The following is a 14839-nucleotide window of genomic DNA, read 5'->3' as shown; positions in this document are numbered from 1 at the left end:
CGAGCTAGGATCAGAGAAGTTAAATAAGTTGCTTGCTTGAGGTTACTGTGGGAAACTGAGAACACATTGGGGTGTCCAAGAACTAGGACTGGTATTGAGTTATTGAAGCATAATGATAACTAAGATTTACTGAGCATTTACCAAGTGCCAATCACTGTGCTTAGTTCTTTACTTGCATCACATTTAATTGTTACAACAATTCTAGGGACTTAATAATAAAACTGACCCTAATGGGAATTAAGTAGCTATCTCAAAATACACAGCCAGTAAAAGGTGGAACTGGGATGGACACCATCAAACGCATCATCTGTGGTATGTTCCCCCCCACCCCCAGCTTTATTCTGCAGCATTATTAAGATATATTTTATATATCATAAAATTCACCCATGTAAAGTATACCGTTCAATGGTTGTCAATATTTTCACAGAATTGTGTGCAACTGTAACCGTTTTCTTATTTTAGCACATTTTGGCACCCCCCCAAATAAATCTTATACCCATTAGCAGTCATTTATTTCCACTACCTTTTTGCTTAACTTGCCACTCAACCACTAGTCCATTTTAATGTCTCTGTGAATTTGACTAATTTGGGCATTTATCATCGACAGAACTGTTTTCGGTCTTTTGTGACTGGCTTCTTTCACTTACCATTTTGCTTTCAAAATTCATCCATATCAGTACTTCATTCTTCTTTATGGCTGAATAATCTTCCATTGTATAGATTATAGATTTTTTAATCTATTCATTAGTTGATGGACATTTGGCTTGTTTCCACTTTTTAGCTATATTGAATAATGCTGCCACAATTTTTTATATAGTTTGAGGTAGAAGTCCAACTTCGTGTTGGATAGCCCCAGTATTATTTGTTGAAAAGACTTTTCTTTCCCCATATAATTGTCTTGGTACCCTTGTTGAAACTCGATTGACTATGAACATGACAATTTATTTCTGGGCTCTCAATTCAGTTTCATTGATCTATATGTCTATTGTACCAGTACCATATTGTCTTGACTGCTAGCTTTGTAATAAGTTTTGAAATCAGGAATTGTGAGTCCTTCAATTTTGTTCTTTTGCAAGATTATTTTGGCTATTCTGAGTCCACTGTATTTCTATATAAATTTTAGGATCATCTTGTCAGTTTCTGCAAAGAAGCCATCTGAGATTTTTTTTTTTTTTAATAGGACTGTGTTGAAACTATAGATCAATTTGGGGAATATTTTCATCTTAGCAATATTGTCTTGTGATCATATGTGGGATGGCTTTCCATTGATTTAGGCCTTTTAAAATTTCTTTCAACAATGTTTTGTAGTTTTAAGTGTGCAAATCTTGCATTTATTTTGTTAAATTTATTCCTAGGCATTTTATATTTTCACTGTTATTATAAACAGGACTGTTTCCTTAATTTAATTTTAGAAATTTTCATTGCTAGTGCATAAAAATACAGCTGATTTTCGTATATTTATCGTGCATCTTCCAACCTTTTGAGCTTATTTATAGTTTTCACTATTTTTATTACATTCCATAAGATTTTTTTATGTACAAGATCGTGTTATCTTCAAATAGAGCTTGTTTTCTTTCTTCCTTTCCAATATTGATGCCTTTATTTCTTTTTCTTGCCTAATTTCCTGGTCTAGAACCTCCACTACATTGTTGAATATAAATGATGAAAGGCGATATCCTCATCTTCTGCCTGATATTAGAGAGAAAACATTTAGTCTTCCAACATTGTTTGATATTTGCTGTGGATTTTTTATAGCGATCTTTTATTGAGTTGAAGAAGTTCCTTTGTATTTTTAAGTCCCTGCCTTCCTGGGATAAATCCCACTTGGTCATGGTGTATAATCCCTTTTATATATTGCTAGATCAGGTTTTCTAGTATTCTGTTGAGGATTTTTGCATCTATATTGATAAGGGATATTGGTCTGTAGTTTTCTTTTCTTGTTGTCTTTGTGTGGTTTGGATATGAGCTTAAGACTGGCTTCACAAAATGAGTTGGAAAGTGTTCCTTTATCTATATATTTTTGGAAGACATTGAAAAAAAAGAATGGCTTTAATACTTTAAATGTTTGGTAGAATTCATCAGTGAAGCCATCTGGTACTGGGCTTTACTTTGTAGAAAGTTTTTTGATTACCAGTTCAACCTTTTTACTTGTTATAGTAGAAATCTATTCAGATTTTCTATTTCTTCTTGAATCTGTTTCAATAGTTTATGTCTTTCTAGGAATTTGTCCATTTCATCCAGGTTATCTAATTATTGGTATACTATTTTTCATAGTATTCCCTTGAAATACTTTTTACTTCTGTAAGGTTGACAGTAATGCTGCCTCTTTTGTTCCAGATTTTAAAAATTTGAGTCTTTTCTCATTTTTTTCTTGTTCAGTCTGTCTAAAGAATTGCCTGGTTTTGTCGATCTTTTCAAAGAATCAACTTTTGAATTCGTTGGTTTTCTCTATTGTTTTTCAATTTTCTGTTAATTAGTATCAGCTCTGTTATTTTCTTCCATTCTGCCTTCTTTGGGTTTAGTTTGCATTTCCTTTTTCAGTTTTTTAAGGCATGAGGTTAGGTTACTAATTTGAGAGAGATCTTTCTTCTTTTAAATATAGGCCCGCACAACCATAACTTTCCCTCTAAGGACTATTTTTGCTGTGTTCCATAAATTTTGTTATGGTATGTCGTCCTTTTCACTCATTTCAAAGTATTTTCTAATTTACATTGTGATTTCTTCTTGACCCATTGGTTATTTAAGAATGTGTTGTTTAATTTCCACATATTTGTGAATTTCTTTAATTTTCTTCTATTATTGATTTCAAATTTCATTTTATTGTGGTTGGAAAACATGCTTTATAAGATTTATAATCCTTTTTAATTTATCAGTGCTTACTTTATGGGCTAGCATATGGTTTATCTTGAAGAATGTTCCATGTTTGCTTGAACAATGCATATTCTACTGTTGTTGGAAGCAGTGGTCTATAGATATCTTTTATATGTAGTTGGTTTTTAGTGTTGTATAGTATAGTTTTGTAATTGCAGTTTTTGACAATGTTTTCTCTTTTACTTGGAAAACAAGTAATAAACAAGAAACAAGTTGATATAACTTTTTAAGAAAGGCAGGAAACTACTAGTCAAACTGATACATAAATAAAAATAAAAAATAATTTTTCAACTTGTGTTCCTATATGAAAATGTTTTTTCTTTTTAGATTTGGTTCCTATGAAAAACCATTTTTAAAAATAAATTAGAAACTTTAAGAATAATACTGCTTAACACCTTAATCAATTAATTAATTTTTCATATTTGGTGAATAAATTGGCACAATATTTGTTTAGTGAAATTAAAAAAAATTAGACTGGAAAACAGAAGTCATGCATTCTAGACCTGGCTCTGCCACTAATTTGCTGTATGGTCTCTGTGGAGAATCTGACCTCTCTGAGCTGCAGTGTTTCTATCAGTAAATATGGACCATTTCAGCTCCAATATTTTCTCCAAGGGCCAGAAAAAGCATGGGATATGGCAGAAACAGACTCGAATTTGTGTTAGAACTTCACCAGTCCCTCCTGAATGACCTTCATTTCACTGGGACCCAAATGCTCAATCTGTAAAATGGGGAGGATAATACATACCATGCCAAATGTTTGCTATAATTAAATGAAATTTCATAGGTGAAAGTACCTTTCACAAAATATGGTGAACAATAGGTGTTCATTAAGTGTTCATTCCCTTTTCTCTTTTTTATGAGTAAGCAATAATGATAGTTGCTATGCAGTGTATACATCTGTATTGTTTTAAATGGTAACCAGCCTGCGAGGTTGCACATCTGGTGGGGAGAAAAAAAACATTGATTCTTATGTAACTCTGCTAATTTTTGCAACCCAGAGAGCTATGAGGTAATGGAGGAAATTTCCTGGAATATAAAATACAGAGGGAAATGTGATACTGAAGTCTCCTTTTATCTATTCTTTTAGCAAAAGCAATATTGTTTTGGAAGATTAGACAGACTTTAGAGCAATTATAACACTGTAACTTATATCTGGGCTTGCTGTTTTGATATTTATTATCTCATTTGATCTTAGCTCAGTGTCTGGCATATATAGGAATTTAACAAATGTTTATTGAATAAAAAATTACTCTTTGCAATAGTTTATTTTTTTAATTTAATTTTATTTTGTCAATATACAATGTGGTTGATTATTGTGGCCCATTACCAAAACCTCCCTTCTCCCTCCCTCTCCCCCCTCCCTCCCAACAACCTCATATCTGTTTGCTTGTCGTATCAACTTCAATGCATTGTGATTGTGGTGTCTTCTTCCCTCCCCACCCCAGTTTATTTGTGTATTTATTTATTTATTTTTAGCTCTCACAAATAAGTGAGAACATGTGATATTACTCTTTCTCTGCCTGACTTGTTTCACTTAATATAATTCTCTCTAGGTCCATCCATGTTGTTGCAAATGGCAGTATTTCATTCTTTTTCATAGCAGAGTAGTATTCCATTGCAATAGTTTATAAAGATAAGCAGCATAGACATTACTATCATAATTTTTCCTATGAAGAAACTGAACCCCAGAAGAGAGGTCAATTAACTTACCTAAGGTCACAGGGACAGTTAGAAACTAAATCTGAAATCTAGGTCTCCTGACTGCTCATCTGCTCCTCACTTTACTTTACCATGTCGCCTGATGAAAACTTCTTTGCCCTTGTCTGTCTGTCCATTCTTCATCTGTAAAATGATGTCTTTATTGTTTGAAAAAGGCTTTTAACAAAGTTATTAAAGTAGTGTAAGGCTTTCTGACCTACTCTTCTTAGGGAAAGGCAGTGGGGAGAAAGGCTTCTTACTTCAACTTATTGGTGGTTAATTGACTGTTTTGTTATTTAGGTTTCTGACAGGCCAGAAGAAGAAAGAGGGCCTGGAAAGAGAGTAGAACTGGAGAGGAGAAGAATAGCATTAGAAGGCTGCTGAGACAACTAATTTCTGGTATTTTCCATGCCAGAAATTGTATTTTCTGCATTTTTATTTTAGCATAATTATTAAAGTTATTGGAACATGTCAACATTTTCATTAGAGTATTATTAATTCTTAAATGTGATTTTATTTTAACTTGGCCCAGATTGGTCTCTCCCCCATTCCCTCAAACACATGTCCAATTTTGTAACAGAAGGTGGCATTAAAAAATAGAAGTTGAAATACAGAAGTTCCCTTTGGTATTTATCTTTTTGGGAATACCTTTAATTTATTGGAGTTCAGCCAACTTTTCTTCTAACAATCAGAAGAACTTCACTGGCAATGCAACTGGTTTACTTGTCGCCTGCTATGTGATATCTGTGGTATAACTGACAGGAAAAAAGCAATGTGAAAGACTAAGAAAAAAAGTGAACTCAGCTAAGTGTTTCAGATATTCCTTTGTGTGGTTGTAAAATTTCATGCTTTCTTTTTCTCATGTGAAAATTAGGTTGCCAGATGTCCTGTGAACATGTGACTGTTCTGTGTTTCTAGGCCATATCCCATTTTCATCTGTATCGGAATACTTAGTGGTCTCTCCATTCGAGCCAAGTCAGACACAGTTAGCTGACTACTGCTGGCATTTGTTCCTCCTCCCCCCTGGTTGGAATATATCCCACATTCTCCAAGCTAAAACCCTTCACCAATCTTTCTCACACATCTGAATCACTGTGAGGCAGTATAATAACCACGATGAGGCCCTGTTAATCATGTTAAATGGTGATTGCAGTTGTTTCCTACAGACGTTACGACTTACTCAGTAGCCAGTGCAGGTTGAGCTTTTAGCTTTCAATTATTTTTACCTAGAAATCATATAAATCGGAAATTTAAAAAAAAAACTGTCTTGTGGGTTTTAATTTTTTAATTTAACTTTTTTTGGGGGGGCGGGGACACAAAGATTAGTCTGTTATGACTTGATTTCTCTAGTTTGGGCTGAATAGATGAAGAAATAAGCTCAGACTAATTGTCTGAGTAAGACTAATTGAGTAAGTTGTCATCTAGTTGACATGCCCCAGGAAAGAACTGACATTTAATTTTTAAAAATTAAAAAAATTTTTTTTATTTATTTATTTTTTCTGTGACTAGCCTGTACGGGAATCTGAACCCTGGACCTTGGTGCTTTGGTGTTATCAGTACTGTGCTCTAATCTAGTGAGCTAACTGGCCAGCCAAACTAACACTTTAGATGATACAATATATATTCTGGTAAATAAAATTCTAACATATATGCCAATGTTTTGGTTGTAAGAATACTAAAAAAACTGCTTAATACAATAATTATTTCAAACCTAACTGAATCTTGCTATGATTGACAATATAGAGTATCCAGTACATAGCAAGTACTTACTAGAGATAGAGGTCTGTGAAACTGAAATGAATTTAAACAGGTATGTTAGTTCTTGAAGGTCCTTAAGGTCATTATTACAAACATAAGTTATTATAATAATACCTTTTATATATATAGCATTTTCAACTTTCATAGCAATTTTTTAACATGAGTTTTCTCGTTTGATGCTTTCTCTAACTTTGCAAGCATTATTATCTTCATTTAATAAATGAAATAGGTCGTACAGCAAACCTAGAAATTTAATCCTAATCTCCTGAGCCCTAGTGCTCTGACCCCTATATTACCCTTGTAATTTAATGTTTAAAAATCAGTAGAATGCTAGGTATCAAAGTTTATTACACTAAGTATTTTAAAAATTACTTGTCCCTACAAAACCTTTTAAAATCATACTTTTAGAAATATACTGATACTTTAAGAACTGGAAAACATATAAATCCTTCTATAGATTGACCATGACTACTCCAGGCATACTTTAATATCATGAAATATGAAATATTTGTTAGAAAAAACAAACCAGAAAGGGAAGTTACAAAAATATATAGAGCTCATTTTCCTGTTAGTTTAAACTTAGAAAAGTTAGCTAAAGAGGGAACTGTTTTCATCTGTGCCACATATTGCAGAACATTTATTTTTTTAAAAACCCTCTCCATTTAGAGAATCTTTAAAATTTGAAACTGCAGAGGCCGAAATAAAAAGTAGTTTTTTTTATTGTTCATGAGTCTTTGTCTGTTATTAGGTTGTAAAATTCTTGATAGTAGAGATGTTGTCTTGCATATGTCTATGTGTACTTCAGTACCTCGCTCATAGTAAGTCCTCAATATAAATATTTGAGGAAAATTTAACTTAGTTTACTTTTAATTCTTCGCCTTTGACAGTTTGAACCCATCTTCATAAAAGTATAAGAAGGTAAAAAAGCACGGGGCACTTTGTCACTTTCTCTCTTGTAATTTTCCACATCACTATCAAATTATTAAAATATAAACTACTCATGTTTCTCTTCTTCTTACAAAGCTTCTAGTCTGTGAATAAGGCACAGAGAGAAAGGGGAGCATTTTACTTTTATGTTATGAACTCCTGACTCATATGGATTTGTTTCAGTAAGGTGCATTACATTATAGCAGGAGAGAAAAATACACCCATATCGATATCCAAACAAAGAAGAAAAGGAAACCAAAGATCCCAGTCCAAATCGCCTACAGGATGAAGTTTGAACTTCTTAGCCAGATAGATAGGGTCTTTAACCTGAGACTTCCAAACCCCTTGTTAAGCTCTACCTACCCCCCCCCCCCCCACACACACACATGTTACGTAGGACTATCTTTTCTGAAAATACCATGCTTTTTCTCTCCAGCTTGCTTTTTGTTTGTACTTTACTTAACCTAGACAGTTCTTCCCTCCCCTCTTGTTTCCAGTGAGGTTCCTTCATGACCCAGCTCAAAATGCACTTCTTTAATCCGTAGCAGAATTAGTGCTCTCTCTTGTGTCTGTCACGGTGCTGTTACACAACAGCTTCTCTTGTTATGTTGTGGTCAGAACAGGAACTGTGACTCACACTTTAGATGTCGTTCTATCTCTCTTCCTCTCCCTTTTCTCTCTCCTTCCCCCTATGCCTGTGCCTGACATGTAGAAGGCATTCAATAAATGCTTGGTGAATAAATAAATTAATACATGATTTAACAAATTCTGTTCTTTTTCTAGGGTGATAGAACTCATGTCCAGTGAATTAAGGTGGTTAATAAAGAGTAAAGGTCATTCATCCTGACAAGCAGTGCGGTACATTGGATGAAACCCCAGATTTGGAGTGAGACAGATCAGGGTTTGTTTTTAGGATCCACAAATTCCTAGCAGCGTGAGACTTGGCAAGTAACGTCACTCCGGAGGTCTTCAATTCTTTGATTTGTATAATGTGGCTAGTAATATCTACCTTGCAGACAGTTGAAAAGACCTGAATCACCCAGCCCAACATTTGGCAAAAAGCACGTGCCTATTAAATGGAGTTATTACCCTTATCAGCTGGTATGTTTCAGTTTGGTATATTTTTGCCACCACAGAATTTAGCATTTGATTACCTATGCTAGCTGTCTAGTGCCTGCTAATTTTTTCTCCCTGACCACACTGTAAACCTCTCATATTATACTTTAAATGTTGTCCACACACAGTATCTAGCTCAGTGCTGGCCACACCACAGACTCGATTTTTAACTATTGGGTTAGAACAGTGGCTCATGTGGAAAAAGAGCACTGGATTCGGAGTCAGTAGATCAGGATAACACTGAGCTATGTTAAGTAACTTTTCTTTCCCTGGGCCTTAGCTCCTTTATCTGTAAAATTAAGGGAATAGACTTCTTGAGTCTTTTCCAACTTACAAAGTCTGTGATTCTATGATTAGATAATTGATTCCTGTTTATAAAATAAAGAATTGCACTGTAGTTAAATAAGCTTTTATAGACATATAGAAAAATTTAGGGTCCAAGTAGTTTGCCAGCCATCTCAGTTTGCCCAGAGCTGTTTAAGTTTCAGCGCAGAAAGGCCTGTGTCCCATGAATCCTCTCAGTCTTAGGGAAAGCAAACACAGATGGTCTTCCTGGCTCCAGGGTAGTTTGACCAAAAGAAGGCATTTTTTTTTCCTTTGTGGTCACTTATAGGTTTTTTGTTCTTGAATTCCACCTTGACAACATTCACAATTTGTATCTATTTAACAGTATTTGGTCCTTGGGAGTAGAGATGAGCAACTGAGTAGGAGAATAAAACAAGGGCCATGGTATACAAATAAGCCCCTTTCTCTGAGAAATGATAATTAAATGTCATTGAATCAGTTTCTGTGGAAAACCCTTTATGTACCAGGCACTATGTTTGGTGGGGATATAGATGATTCTGCCCCTGCACCCAGGCTAAGTATATGTGGGGTGGGGTGGAGTTGGGGGAAAGTAGGACATATAGCTAGGAAAAGTCCCCCACATACCACAAGGCAGTGCATAATGCCAAAATATGGTAGACTGTCCAGGGATGGAAGGAGGGGCTAGTGAGGACTAGAACAGGTGGAATTTAAGGCTTCACAGGATTTGGATTGATAATACAAGTGGCTATGAAGACAATCCAGGGTTTTTTTTTTTTTTTTTTTTAATTTTATTACTGGTGCTGCTAGGTAATGCACAGATCCTTCAGGTAACTCTTCCTGGGCCCCCAACTCTCATGAAAAACACTATGGCATCTGAAAGGGGACTGTGCCATTATTTAAACAAAAGGAAATCCTACAAGAGATAAAAAAGAAAGTTTTGGGGTGATGAGGGCGTTGGAAGTGAGATCAAGGGAGCCGGAGAAATGGAACTACTACCCAAATGGTCCCTGTAGTTTTCCTTATGAGTTTCCCCCTTTTTAAAAAAAGGGTTATCCCAACCTAGCTTCCTGCTGCAACAATCTTGTTTGACACTTACCACTGCATTAGAGAGATTGGCATGCTGTGGGTGAAAGGGCACAGTCTTTGGAGGCCAAACAGGCCTCCACCACTTACTAGCTATGTGACTTTGGGCAAGTGAACTATCCTTGCTGGGACTCTGTTTGCTCATTGATAAGATAAGAGCAAATAAACCTACTTCACTGGGTTGTTCTGAGGAGTAATGGATAATTAATGTGTGTAAAACGCCTGACATTGTAGCTGGAATGCATTAAGGGCTCAATGAATGGTAAGTTCCTCCCCTATTTCCTTCTAGGGTTATGATAATTTGTTTGGTCATTTGTCTAAGTAAGAGGAAGAATCCCCTTCAAGTGGCCTCAAAGAGGCTCCCAAGGGAGAGTTAAAATGAGGAAAAGCATTAGGGACTGCTTGGACCACTCCTCACATCTCACCTGGAGATCCCACTTCCTCTATCCCCTGCACCCTGTAGGTCATGTGTGTGTGTGTGTGTGTGTGTGTGTGTGTTTATGATTTAAGTCAGGACACCAACCCCTCTCAGGCATGCAGGGACATAAACTCCTTCTCATGATGCAGCTTTCCTGGTATGTCATACAGGCAGGATGGCTAGCAGGGCAGGGCAACCTGTGTGTGTAGGAGAGGTGCACGTGGCTACTGATGATGTGCATGTGTTGAGAGCTGATTCCTGACCCCCTGCTCCTGTGCACTGGCAAGAGTGAATTAATTGGCATGAGCTCTAGGGCAAATTTCCGTGCTGCAGGAAATAAGACCTTGTTACTTTACCAGGAAAATTGCATCACCAAAGGGGTCTCATTACCTGCTCCAGTGATCTTCTTTGTTTGGTTAACTCGTGAAGTCCAAGAAGTTTGCCTTCAAACCCGCTCAATGTCTCTGTCAGTGCTCTCTTTACTCTTGTAGGAATTTACCTCTCCCCTTACCCCTTCCCTCAGTACCCCCAGCCCTCCCCTAAACCCTCTCTAACCTCCTCCCAATCTTCCCCAAAGCCTCTTTTCAACCTTAACTTTAACTTCCCCCTAATCCCTTCATATCTCACCCAGCCCCAGCTGTTCTCTACTTTCTCCATCTCCCTCTACTCCATCATCCTCTTATCACCCCTGGAATATTCAGGACCCCATCAAAACTTTGAGCCCTTTCCAATTTCCTCTCTCCCTCCCAACTTACTAGTTCCTTATCCCCTTCCCTCAGGTAAGCCAAGAAATAATTAAAACACAAGTAGAAATTGCCAATGTTTATTGATTCTTCTAAAAATTATCACTTGGAAATTTATTTTCTTTATTAAAAAGATGCTGCAATTTTTGTGATAGAGAAAATCTTGATCAGAAAAAAATCAAGTCAGTCTAACAGCTACACTTTTTCATTATTGGTTTCTAATATCTATTCTCATGCATAGTATTAGTATAAATTGTAATTAAAATCGCCCTTCATAATGCAGGGTTCAGAGAGGGGGGCATGCAGGATTGGTGAAAAAAGCAGCTCAAAGTCGTCAGGTTCAGTCCGTAATCCGAGAGGCAGGGTCGTTGTACAGGTAGCCTTAGTTCATAGCCAGAGGTTCAGTGGAAGATTCAGGGAGCAGCAAATGCTGATGACAGCTGAGGTAACAGAAGACAGGTTGCCAGGAGCGGTCACTAGGACGCAGGATCTACCCAGCAATTATTTCATCACGACGTCTTCTATTCCACCTGTGCCTGAAGCAATTGTAGTGACAATAACGTGACGGAAAGGACACAGTGCGGGTACTCCACTCTATGTTTGGGTCATGTGTCTCAAGCCAGTGGATTCCAAGAATCAGAGGGTACCGTGGTGCATGAATAACGTCAAACTGGAGCTCTTCAACGTGGTTTCCAATTTTAACTTCGACTGGTGGTGTTTCCTTGGTTATGGGTCCATTAATCAGCGGACGGCCATCGACGGTTTCGAGCATCAGAGGGAAGATATTATTGCGGATGGGCAGCTTCTCTCGAAGAACCACAGAATGGTCGATGCTGTTTCTGTAGGAGCCTGAATCCACCATTGCTTGCTCAAAGAACTGTAGTCTTCCCAGTCGGATTTCAACAGTTAGCCATAGGGTACGGGACATAGATATTGGAAGAGAGGGGGACGCATATTTGTAGACTGGCCCGCCCGGGGTCCCCCTTACCGCCGGGCCTCGATGTTTCCCGCCTGCTGGGCACGGTGAGGCTTGACCGGGCAATCTCTGGCAAAATGACCAGGATGACCACAGTAGAGGCACAAGTGGCCTTCGCGGCGGCGGGCCCGTTCAGCTTCACTGATGTGAGGACGGTTGCTTGCGGCCCGCACAGGCTGGTTTTCAGCTGGCAGACTCTCAGGCCCATCTTTCTCTTCAGAGGGGCTTGCCCCTGACGGATTGGGATCAGGCTCACCATTTAGCTTCTCTTCTAGGCTGATGCACTGAGTGATCAGATCAGACAGATTGTTGGCTGGGCTAGTGTGAGACAGTTCATCTCGGATAAAACTGGGAAGCCCTTCTTGAAACTGGATGCAGAGAGTGCGTTCATCCCAGGTCAGCTCTTGAGCAATGAGGTAGAAGTGAGTCACGTACTGGTGGACAGGGCCCTCCCCTTGGCAGAGCTGACGGATGCAGTGGTTGGCATCATCCATGTTTTCTGGATTGTCAAAAGTATCCTGGAGGACTCGTATGAAACTTTCAAATTGCTCCAGCAGGGGGCTTTGGATATCCAATAAGGGCTGGAACCACCTTCCTGCCTCATCTGAGAAGCGGTGGCCAACATAGCTCACCAGGGCTGCTTCAGTGGGGTACAGGTGCCCTCTGACTCTCATGTAACTATTTAGATGAATCAGGAACTCAGAAAGCTTCTGGGCATCCCCATTGAAGACTAGAGGGTATTCTAGGGGGAAATCTGCAGCCTCTAATCCAATGGGGGCCTGTGGGAACTCTGAAGCTGCTGATGTCTTGACAACTACTAGGCCTTCCAGGGACTCTTGGGGTGCTAAGAGTTCTAATAACTCCTGGGTACCTGAAGGATCCAGGGATTCCTGGGGCACCCAAGTCTCCAGAGGCTCCTGGGGAGCTGGAAGATCAAGGGGTTCCAGCTGTGCCGATGTCTCCTGGCATTCTGGTGCCTCCTGGGGCTCCCCAGCATTTGGGGGATCTTGTGGTTCTGAATTCTGGGGCTCCTGGATTGATGAGGGCTCCAGGGGCTTCTGGGCCTCCTGGGGCTCCTCTGCTTCGGTAGGCTCCCAGGCTGAGAGATCCTGGGGCTCTGGGGGCTTCTGGGGTTCCTTGACCTCTGGGAGCTCTGAGGGCTCCCAGGCTGCTGGGGGACCCAGGGGCTCTGGGGGCTTCTGGGCCTCTTTGACCTCTGGGGGCTCTTGGGGATCCCAGGCTGCTGGGGGACCCAGGGGCTCTGGGGGCTTCTGGGCCTCTTTGACCTCTGGGGGCTCTTGGGGATCCCAGGCTGCTGGGGGACCCAGGGGCTCTGGGGGCTTCTGGGCCTCTTTGACCTCTGGGGGCTCTTGGAGATCCCAGCCTGCTGGGGGACCCAGGGGCTCTGGGGGCTTCTGGGGCTCCTGGGTCTGTGAGGGGTTTTGGAGTGGTTCATCCTCTTTGGCTGCTTGGGACTTCTGGAGCGCTGGGATCTGGGCCTGGAGCGCAGCATTTTCTTCCATCAGCCGCTGCACTTGGGCTTGCAGAATTTCATTCTCCAGTTTCAGAGCAATATAGGAGGCTGCTAAGTGCTCCACCATCTTTTGAGGAAATGGGCTTGGTTTGGCAATTTTCTACTAGGAGAGATTGGGTGGGTGCTTGTGAGGTCTTTCCTGAAAGCTGCTCAGGCAGACATCAGGCTCCGTGAGTTTTCCAAGGGGTGGGGATTTAGGCCCTGCCCGCCAAGGCTGATTACCAAGAGGTCACTGGGAGCCTCCGGAGCTCAGCAAGAGGAGGTGTCAGATACACTGTGAAGAGAGTGTGAGCTGAGCATCAGAAGCTGTGGAAAGCACTTATTCAGCCTAAATCAGAACAAAATCTGCCCATCACTGATGGGTTTCTTTTACCACAGCCTCAAGTTCATGAGCTGGGGCGTATATGCTGGCTCTGGCCCCGTGACACTTTAAGAACAGCACCTGACCCAGACTGTGCATGTCATTTTGCATTCTTCTTTTGAAACTTAACATTATATCAGAAGCAATTTTTCCATATTCTTTTCTGTTTTGTATAGTCTTTAATTTCTAATGTCTGCTTAATATCCCAATATAACACTTGGATTTTAACAGCTGCTTTCAGTGACTAAATCAAATGTTTGAGCAATGTGGGGATTTTAGTTCTCTGTGATGGGCCAAGCCAAGAGATATTTTTGGGTGACTAGAGTAGGAGGGAGGGGGGAGCTGTTTCTGACACCTCAGAAATCATGCCACATAAGTAACCACACAAGACCAGGCTCAGGAGAAAACAAGCAAAAGTTGACTAACTATATATATGCGCTCAGCAGACACATGCATATTATTTATAAAATGCCTCAAAATAGTTAAGAAAGTAAGCTTTATAAGTGTACATTACCATTCAGAGACAGTCCAGGAGCTCGGCTGTCTGCGTACCCATCGCTGAGGAGGGAAGTGTGTGAATGGCTGTGGAGGCTTGCCTTTTCTGCACGCACAGAACTCAAACAAACACACCCACTCCCAGAACACGTTCCAACTCTCCTCTGTAACATAGCTATTTAGAGTGTGGAAGAGTTTTTTTGACAGTACCTCACAGTTCAGAGCTGCAAGGAAAGTAGGATGCTGCGCCGGTGTGAGGCAGCCTCATGTACTCAGTCCTTGGTTACTTTAATAAATATTTGGCTAGGAAATTGGGAGTAATACCACTGCCCTTGTGAAAAGTTGCAAACATTTCTGAATGTCTGCAGTGGTTTGGGACTTGATTTTTTGTGTGTCTCGCATAACCTACCCTCACTCTATCCACAGTGGGCCATTTGTTTAATTCTCACTCAGAGAACAGCCTGCAGCCTCTCAGCCCCTGACCTTGCCCACCTACTCAGTCCCTAGTGTCCCTCTCTGCAATGTTCTCTCGGAAAATTTACCATGGACA

At 39.8% G+C, this 14839-nt stretch overlaps 1 protein-coding gene across 1 annotated transcript; it reads right to left on the bottom strand.

Annotated features, from left to right (window-relative positions):
• Nucleotides 1-10987: 10987 nt before the first annotated feature.
• ZCCHC5 (zinc finger, CCHC domain containing 5) lies at nucleotides 10988-14375 on the bottom strand. Its single transcript, XM_008577548.1, has 2 exons — nucleotides 14309-14375; nucleotides 10988-13707 (listed from the first exon to the last, which is right to left on the bottom strand). Exon 2 carries the CDS (start codon nucleotides 13498-13500, stop codon nucleotides 11908-11910), a length of 1593 nt encoding a protein of 530 aa, XP_008575770.1. The 5' UTR covers nucleotides 13501-13707; nucleotides 14309-14375; the 3' UTR covers nucleotides 10988-11907.
• Between the last annotated feature and the right edge of the window lie 464 nt (nucleotides 14376-14839).

This window comes from Galeopterus variegatus, unplaced genomic scaffold (assembly GCF_000696425.1).
Source record: "Galeopterus variegatus unplaced genomic scaffold, G_variegatus-3.0.2 Scaffold1533, whole genome shotgun sequence".
Classification (NCBI taxonomy): Eukaryota; Metazoa; Chordata; class Mammalia; order Dermoptera; family Cynocephalidae; genus Galeopterus; species Galeopterus variegatus.
Note: the sequence above shows the minus strand (reverse complement) of the source record. Positions and strands in the feature narration are given on the sequence as shown.